At 47.4% G+C, this 9,524-nt stretch overlaps 3 protein-coding genes across 3 annotated transcripts in view; 2 read left to right on the top strand and 1 right to left on the bottom strand.

Annotated features, from left to right (window-relative positions):
- Positions 1-1,848, bottom strand: part of T265_08306 (hypothetical protein) — a gene marked incomplete at both ends in the record, with an annotated part of 10,095 nt that extends 8,247 nt beyond the window's left edge. The window contains one exon of the mRNA XM_009174062.1: positions 1,673-1,848. Coding sequence (XP_009172326.1) covers positions 1,673-1,848 — 176 coding nt within the window. The remainder of the gene's footprint in view (positions 1-1,672) is intronic.
- Positions 643-3,826, top strand: T265_08307 (hypothetical protein; the record flags this gene model as incomplete). The annotated part of the gene is made up of 4 exons (XM_009174063.1): positions 643-767; positions 790-859; positions 1,800-2,243; positions 3,782-3,826. 4 exons carry the CDS (start codon positions 643-645, stop codon positions 3,824-3,826), a joined length of 684 nt encoding a protein of 227 aa, XP_009172327.1.
- Positions 3,827-5,559: 1,733 nt separating this feature from the next.
- T265_08308 (hypothetical protein) overlaps positions 5,560-9,524 on the top strand; it is a gene marked incomplete at both ends in the record, with an annotated part of 12,427 nt that continues 8,462 nt past the window's right edge. Inside the window, 2 exons of the mRNA XM_009174064.1 lie at positions 5,560-5,923; positions 7,695-8,118. Of these exons, the coding sequence (XP_009172328.1) occupies positions 5,583-5,923; positions 7,695-8,118 (765 nt within the window). The remainder of the gene's footprint in view (positions 5,924-7,694; positions 8,119-9,524) is intronic.

Raw genomic sequence — 9,524 nt, forward strand, 5'->3', positions numbered from 1 at the left:
GATGGATTTTCAGCAACCTTATGAGTAGTACATTACAAATATATACATGTATCGTGATATTTCAAATATCGTAGCGACTGAAACATGAGGCGGCCTGGTGCAGCACATTCAGTTGCCTGAGAACATCATAAACGAGAGATTCAGCTGGGTTCCAGGTGAGTCTCTCGAAAGAACCAAATTAGTTTGCAAATGAGTGTATATTCGCTAATTACTAATAATCGTTCATCTGTGATACCTTTTCAGTGCCTGGCTGCCATGCCATACGATGAAAGCACGAGCGCTGAGTTACTGTCAGGTTGCCCAATCCTAGACAGGAGCAGTCGAGATGAGAGGTTTGGGTTTGAACCACAGACCTTTCAGCCCCCAAGTTCGCGTCTTATCCACTGAACTATCTTGACCCGAGAAATTCGCTTACCACACAATTTTGGTCGTGATTGAAATCGCTGTCTGTCTTCCTAAACGAGGCTTCCCAATCCATACGTCGTTCAGCCAAATAGTCACGTTAAAGTCATTTGCTGCAGTGCGAATTTATCCCTTTCGTTAATACCAGTGAAAGGAAGAATGCCTTCGCCGCGGACTTATTTATTAAAAAATACCAACTGAACAGTTACAGACTATTGGACAGGGAAGCAAAACTCTCATATGCACCTTGTTTACAAAACTGAATATCCATCTTCTCCCTCAACGCGTCTTCCTGAACCTTCCTGGATATTCATTGACTGTTACTCAATTGCAAGCAAACGCTACATAGCGACTCCACAAATTCCGTAATACATCTCACTTTTCAAGAGACGCAAAGCGGATTTACGAGAAAACATACTACTCGCATGCCCCCACCAGTAGTATCACCGTTACACCAGTAGACCCATTAAATACTGCTTGTAGAGCTTGACTATTACCACATGGCTCTCCTTGTCCCCATGAAGAAAACCGTAATACCCGGAGTTAATGTAACTTTGGTTAGTACACTTAAAAGATACATATCGCGGATTGCGGATAGTCATTCCACTCGCTCGGCCAAGAAGAGCGAGCGACGTGTTAACATTCTGGAGTAGCATTCTGCTGATAACTGAACGGCTGAACTGAAGAACACGGTGGCAAGATATACTACTCACAAGCTGCCTATAGTTAGGATATTGTATTCCTATCTCAACCCATAAGCTGAGCAGAACTGCTGCTTCTTGAAAAAGAATGAAACGGATGCACAGTGCTTCTTTTTGCTCGATTGTAAATGACTTCCGTACGCTTTAGGTTGGCCCATTCCTGGCAAGCTTCCAAACTCTACTTGGATCTCCACCCACTCCAGTTAGAGTGCCTGTGTTTCAGAGATTGCTCGCGTTGGCTGCTTGGTAACTTGAGTATTTGATTTCACCTTTCAGGAGCCACTACTGCGACAGTATCAGGAGACTTGCATCCCACCTACTGCAGCCAAACTCCCATTGGCAATTCTGACTTCCGGTCCATTCCGGCCCCCCACGGGCCACAAACCCTTCACACTTCTGTGACAGTTTCTGGTACGCCAACTACATCCGTCGCAACCAATTCTGCGACCAGGACATCTGGGATTCCTGGTTTGTCCAACGCGATACCCGTTCCTCTGATTCCCAGAACGCCACATGATATGAGTATCCCTAGGGCATGCCCGATCTCGCATCAACCCGCCGTTTCGTACCCTCCATTACCACAAAACTTCACAGTGTCCTCGCTGGCCCACCCAAACCCTGTCCAGTACAGCTGTTCGTTGCCCAGTTCTCCAAACGTTGTGATTCTACCTCCACTAATGTTCCTACCACCATCAGTCCCGGGCATGCCCGATCTCGCATCAACCCCCCGTTCCGTACCCTCCATTACCACAAAACTTCACAGTGTCCTCGCTGGCCCACCCAAACCCTGTCCAGTACAGCTGTTCGTTGCCCAGTTCTCCAAACGTTGTGATTCTACCTCCACTAATGTTCCTACCACGTATCATCAGTCCCTACATTCCCGTGGCAGCGAGCCAGTCGATGGTCACCTCGTGTTTCTTGGTCCAATCGGATCCAGCTGTGCGTGTTCCGTGTGCGGTCAATTCCACTGTCACAGATGCCCTCGTCACACCGATTCCAACAGCGCTTCGTGAGCCTTCCCAAACAGCCACATCCAGTAACATCAGATCTACCCCACCGATCAGTCGACCTGCCGAACGCAACATGATTGCCATCCTACCGAAGGAGCCCCCGTTGGTAAACTTGCAGACGCCTGCTGAGGTAGTCATTATCTTTTTCCAGTCATTCAAATCGTTTTTTGATCTCCTGTGTGATCACACCCCAGGCCACTGTGTACGTACGTATATTCTACCATTTTCGTGTATCAGCCCCACCAAAACACGATGGTCGGGTTGCCCGCTGAGCACGACCAATTTGTTACAAACCTGACTGTCACCCTACTCAGAGTGACATCATCATCAGTGTGGTGTGTGTTGGAGCGGAGCGTCCAGCTGTTGGGCTGCGGTTCTCCAAGTCAGGATGACCTTCGAGCATGAGTGGTTGTTGTTTGTATGTGGCCAATCCTACTTGTAGCGTCGACAGCCCTATGCCGTTTAGGGAGCACCTCGACCACCAACTCCATCCCCTTTGTACCACGACTGCAGGAATTCACTGTTCAATTGCATACTATCAACTTGGGTATTAAGAGTCACTACTACATACATGCAGCTGTACTCGGTGTACTGTGGCCTCATAAGACTCTTCTTTCTTCTGAAAAGGTCATTGTTAGGACCTGCTGACCCTCAGAAGAGACGACCATGATCTGCTCTTGAGTTCTCTCTCCGGAACCGTCGACGGATTCGGGCTTCAGAACAAAAAGTTCGTAAATCTATTCGGCCACTGTGACAAAAGATCAGTCCAATCGGTCTCCGCCTGTGAATGATCTGTTTTGAGGGGCTTCTAAGGGCTTCCACACCCTCCACCACCATAGTGAACCGTCCAGTTAGCACCATTCCACAAGCGCTGCTTAAAAAGGTTCTACGGTGTGGATGTCAATCTTCTCACTGACGCTGTCGCCATGTTCAACATATTTCTGCGAGCTCTGTTTCACTTAGGAGAGGTTTGTCACACTAGAACGCTTTGAAGCGGTTGGCCGAAGCAAGTAAAAGCCTACACACACTGGTACGTACGTTAGAATCCTCATTTACTGAGCTACTAACATATGGGGAACAACACTGAAGGCAAGCTTTCATCTAAATATGTTTCGCAAAATAAAAATTGATACGCACCTCCCAAGTGCTCATTTTCTAATGAGCCTGCAGACAAGTGAATCTGACTACTGTAGGTCGCGGATTGAAGTACAAATGCAACCCCCCTCCCCCAGTTATGCCCTCTTTGTGTTGTCATATCTCTGATGATGATGTCAGCATGTGTAAAACCCAAGGTCAGTCATCCTAGGAGCAGACAGGTCATGTCGAATGCGGAAAGGACAGAATGGTGTGAATACATCCTTGATCAACGATGTCTCTTTCACTATGCCCACATCGAATCTAGCCGTTTCTGTACAACTGTCGAATGGGAATGTCCATCTGTGAGTTCCCTAGGTGTTTTATGTCCAACACATACATCTGCAACTCGATGCGGCTGACACACGAGTGTGTACACACAAAACAGAACTCAACAGGTACAAGGGACCTCACGGTGGCACCACACGCCACTCACACGCATGCACGCAACAATACACACCACTTTTCCCAAGCTAAGTTCCGTACACAATACAGACTTGTGTTTAAAAGTGATTGTGTCTGTTCTCTTTGAAGGCGCTCAGTATTCGCACAATGGAGTTGAATTCTCGAAAGTTATGACGTGACCCTGATGGACTAAAACAATCGGACCACTGAACTGAGAGTACCAGTCCAAACTTATGAGCCCCATTTAGTCATCCCGGGGTCTCAGAGATGCTGGAAAATTATCCCACAATACTTTTCAACCAGATGCATATTTGCTCCACTGAACAATGAAATTTGGTTGGCTGCAAAAATATGAAAGTAGATTAGGACGGTTTTTGGTTTGAGCACATTCGCAACACAATGCAACATTATGGCGTACGGAGTTTTACTCCACTCGTGAAGATTTAGCTGCTGAAAGCATTGTGTGGTGAATGGGCACACTTTGAATCACCACAAATCGATGAGTCCGACGTGGCAAACAAGTTGACTTGATCTGGGCCAAGGTCGTGCGCATGGCACGTGATGAAAAACATGATGTGTACTTTTACTGATCAAAATAAGCGCAGTGGTCTAAAAATTAATTAGGCAAAACGGAGCCGCTAATCGCTCTGGACAGATGTATGGAGAATTGGTTGTCAGACCCTGTGGTTAGCAAGTATCGTCACTTCTATGTCGGTGTCCCTAACCTCTTAGTGAATTCCTGTTTCACAGCCTATCGGAACCTCAACTCAGTCGTCCGTGGTTAGCGAGCTATCCGTTCTGTCACCTGGTAGGAGTTCCGCCCCGGCCTTGTCGTGCAATCCAGGAAGTGGTTCCGAATCAGGTACGCATGTTTCTCACTATTCCTTGGAGAAAATTTTTTTCTTTTTGTCTCTTTCTTATACTATTCTCATGGTTGTGAGATGGAGGTCTAGTCACTGATGACATTACAGAGATGAAAAAGAGCAGAGTTTTCTATTTTTCATAAAGGATACTACTAAGGAGATGGAGGTCTAGTCACTGATGACATTATGGAGATGAAAAAGAGCAGGGTTTTCTATTTTTCATAAAAGATACTACTCAGAAGGTTGCCGAAATCCCTTCGACAGCCCACGATCGGTTCCGCCCTTTTTGGGACTCATCAGGTAGGCGCATTTCCCGAGTCCCCCCTCAGTCTTTAAAACTCATTCAGATGTAGCTCCCTTTTGGTGCTTATCATGAACGAGAGATTCAGCCGATTTTCCTATGAAAACCAAATTGACGTGCAAACTGGGGTGCTTGTCGACATAGTTTTTTTCATTCTCCTTTGCTAATTTCGCATCCGTTCTACCATAGTTTCCTCCAATTTATGCAAATAGTTCTCTCAGCCATTCGGTCGATTGTCCGACTCGTTTTCGAGTCTTTCACACCCTTCGCTCTTTCAACTTTCGTTTCCTCGAGTTGACTGGCAGTTCACACCTTGTCCCAGTGCTATCTCCCTCAAGAGTGTTATGGCATCCAATACCCTAACGTTGGTTTGACGTTGAAGCAACATGGGTTCAGTCCACCCACCCAAATCATAACACCTCTAATTCGTTGTGTCAGACTCGCGTTAGTAACGGCAACTGTCGTAAACCTGGACAAAAAGTGGTCTTGAGTTAAAAAAAATAGGTAGTCAGGCAATGGATGATACGCGCGATGACCTGGTACGTTCGCCTGAAGATTCATGAGTAAAACCGGGCTATCTGTAGCGGTAAGATCATGGTTCTCTTCCCAATAAGAGACTATTTTATGTATGTATTGGAACAGACGCATCCTGCCTCGCTACCGGTCTTCACTTTTTTGTAAAATTTTGCGACATCTGCGCTCATCTATTCCCATCTATTCTGTATATGTCTCGACAGCCTTAGCGAACTTGAGAAATTCACCAGACATGCAGCCCCCGAACAGTATGACCAAACCGACAGAGGGCGCTTCAACTCGCTTGGTATCGATTCTTCCTTCACAACTCCCGGCCAGTCAGTCTACGTCAAGTCCTATGAACCGGACCAGTTACACTCAACAACGCCCTCTTCTGAGTTCCCGACTACTGGGCAGCCGTAGCAGGTATCGCTGTTATGAATGTGGCCTCGTGTGTCACAAGCCATGTCTGTTGCGAAAGCACTACCGGACCCATTCAAACCTGCGTCCCTACATTTGCCCACACTGTGAAGTATCCTTCAAAACGCGGGGCAACCTGAGCAAGCACATGAAATCGCGTGGACATCATTACAGGTTAGTTTTTCCACCGACCCCCCCCCCCCACACTGCATTTCGTTCGCTTACAGTGATTTTAATTTCCCCTCGGCAAGCAACTGAAGGAGCAAATTCGAATTATCGTTACGACCAGGGATAATGGCGAAAAGTAAACCTATCCTACTATAGGTAGTTTGAGGTATCCAAATTACCAAGGATCAGGATGGGATCCTTCAACACCAAGGTTGGGCGGTCGTCCTTGTCGCTAGTCCGATGAATCTGGTCCATATGGACCCGGGTCACCAGTTTCGTTACTTCCGATTGCGGTGGTTAATTCAAAAATTGTCTCAGTAAGAGATTGCGAGTCGATGGACTCAGGTCTGACCACGAGTTCCCTGGCCGACACGAGCAATGCCTACATGAAATAGATTGGTAACCGCTCGGAAATACGTTAACTCCTGTACTATCAGTGACTGATTCTTGCTACCTAAGTGTAATAACGGTATTTTAGTCAGCTTAGTTCTCGGTCTGAGCCTCCCAAGCTAGTGTTCACGTCAAAACAACCACCAAAGGTGCACAAGGTCTATTAACGCCCCAAACGAANTACCAAGGATCAGGATGGGATCCTTCAACACCAAGGTTGGGCGGTCGTCCTTGTCGCTAGTCCGATAAATCTGGTCCATATGGACCCGGGTCACCAGTTTCGTTACTTCCGGTTGCTGTGGTTAATTCAAAAATTGTCTCAGCAAGAGATTGCGAGTCGATGGACTCAGGCCTGACGACGAGTCCCCTGGCCGACACGAGCTATGCCTACATGAAATAGATTGGTAACCGCTCGGAAATACGTTAACTCCTGTACTATCAGTGACTGATTCTTGCTACCTAAGCACAGTGTAGCTCTTGCCGCGTTTACGAAAACTCGCTTATGTAGACCTATCAACCACCGTCTTGATATCGGAGGGTCGAAAACATTTCCTTCCGTGCTGCATCTTCGAACACGTGTGTACCTCCTTTCTCTCGGTCAAACCCTTCCGCGCCCACCTCATGTATTTGCAGTATTCATCCACGATCCCTCATAAACTTTTGACCCTTAACACGTCGAACCAATTCTGAGGAACCTTTCACGCGCTTTTTTTGATCTGCGTTACCACGTGGTGTGCGCGCACGTTTGTCGGTAATTCACGTCGATTTGCCCTTCTTGTCGGGCTTTTTTTGGACTTGCACCTATTCGTGTAACAATTAGACGGAAATCCCCACAAGTTGAGGTTTGTCCTTTTCATATATTCACTTTGCACGTGTAGTACCGAATTTTGTTGATAGATCTCAAGATTTCGTAATTGTTGGCTTGTGATTTCGCGCGTCACCCAATTGGTCTTTCAAGAATAGGTCACGTATTCTACAACGTGATTCATTTCCCCTTCTCAGGCGTCTGCCATATATTCCTCATCAACAAGGCTGCCGAAGCCAAAACCTGGGATTTTAAAACTTCTCTCCCCTAGTTCACGATTTTTGTTGGCTTCTATATACCGTTCAGCTATTATGCCACCCGAAGGAAGCAGGAGAGCTGAGGTACGGCCAGGTTACCCAAGCCTAAACAGGAGTAGTCGAGATGCACAAGTCGGGTTCGATCCACGGACCTTCCGTCAGCAAATTCGCGCTCTAACCACTTAGCCATCTCATCGCCTTCTAGATCACACCCCATGCGAAGTGGGCACAAGCGATGAGTTATTCTGGTCTCATTTTACCCCATTTCAGAATTGATTCAGGTGTCCATTTTTCACCTCCCCTCACCTCCACCCTATATTTGCAGATGTGTTCGAGATTTGGGGCTCGATCAAGCCCCACTAGTTGTGGACGATGCAACGCAGGTTGACCGACAGGCTTTGGAACGCCAGAGGCAACTGGTGTTGAAAAAGGAGAACGTAAAACGTGAATTATGGAGGTCACGGTTACGCGCTATCAAAGCCAATCCGAACAACCCAGTAGGCCGTTCCCGCCGCATAGCGATTTCCACCAAACCCTCTCGTTCATCTATCAAACAACGTAGGCGTCGTCAGGCGACTCGTTCAAAAGACAGTGCCTCGCCTCGGCACAGAAGCCCAATGATCATTGTATCAGCCAGTCCAACGTCACCCGGCAGCGCACACCACCCCGGTCCAGTTCCTGCTGTGCCTAGATCAGATTTTACAGACCGTATACCAGCGCCCAACGTGAATGCAGTTCATCTGCTCCAAGTAAGTTTCCCACTTTTAAATAACTACTTTCACCAATCACTGTCTTACGGAAGAAGGCCAGCTTTCCGATTTAACAATCCTAGGCATGCAAGAAGCACAATAAAGTGCGCACTGCTGATGATTGCCAATAAGGATGAGACAGCTGTACGGTGATTCTTGCCTCTTCAGCATAGAGATGAACCCACTTACTGGATGAAATATGTGTACACTACTCTGGCAATCTATGTATGATAGGCGACAGCGTACGGTGATTCTTGCCTCTTCAGCATAGAGATGAACCCACTTACTGGATGAAATATGTGTACACTACTCTGGCAATCTATGTATGATAGGCTCAGAAGAGGCAGAAATCAACAGGATGAGCGAGGCTCTTATCTGAAAGGTCGCCTCTCGAGGGGTCAGCCAGTTAACACGTAACCACGTGATGTGGATTCGGTGGTTGAAAGATTATTAGATAACCAGTCAGCTGTAACACCCTTTCGGTGCCTAGCTGCCATGCCACGCGAAGGAAGCACGAGGGCTGGGATACTGCCAGGTTGCCCAAGCCTAGACAGAGGAAGCCGAGAGGCAGAGGTCGGGCTCGAACCACAGACCTTCCGGTCAGTAAATTCGCGATCTAACCACTTGAGCCATCTCGCCCCCTGATGATGATTAGCGCTATAACCTATCTAAGTGCAAGTTAATCACATTGCTGATCACGCCTAAACGTACTACGTCACCTGGCAGCTCCTGGCATGAAGATTTTTCATGGGCTTCACGTCGAAGTAACACTTCACTGTCCCTGTTATGCTCCAACGAATGACTTGTATTCACGTACACACTTAGTCAGCAGGCGTTTACCATCGAGAGGGAGAGAGAACACAAAAGAAGTCACATTTGTGGAACACCTAGTCTCATTGTGTCTAGGACGCGACTGAAATACCTCCCCCCCCCCGAAACGCCGGGGAAGCTATTTGAAAAGGAAGACTGAAATCCGACATAAATTTGCTAAACGACTGAGTTCACGGTTGCTGACAGCGTGAAAAAATACAAATAAACCATGAGCTTGAGATAGTTCAGTCATTGAGGTGCGAGCTTACTGACCGGAAGGTCTGTGGTCCTATCCTAACCCCGGTCTCTCGACTGTTCCTGTCTAGGTTTGGGCTACCTGAGAGTACCTCAGCTCTAGTGTTTTCTTCGGGCGCCATGACAGCTAGACATCCAAAGGTCGTAACAGCTGATGTCCAACCGTCCAGAGATGTTGCCTTTGGACACCTCATTTTCTCTGTAAGCCAGATGCAAGAAGCTGTTCTGCACATCTGATGTGTATCGGAATCGGGTACGATCAACGGCTATACGCGACCGGAGAACGAGCGCACGAATCCCCAGCTATGACGCGAACCCAAACACTCCTAGCGCAGAGAGAG

The sequence above is a fragment of the Opisthorchis viverrini genome (genome assembly GCF_000715545.1).
Source record: "Opisthorchis viverrini unplaced genomic scaffold opera_v5_209, whole genome shotgun sequence".
In the NCBI taxonomy this organism is placed as follows: Eukaryota; Metazoa; Platyhelminthes; class Trematoda; order Opisthorchiida; family Opisthorchiidae; genus Opisthorchis; species Opisthorchis viverrini.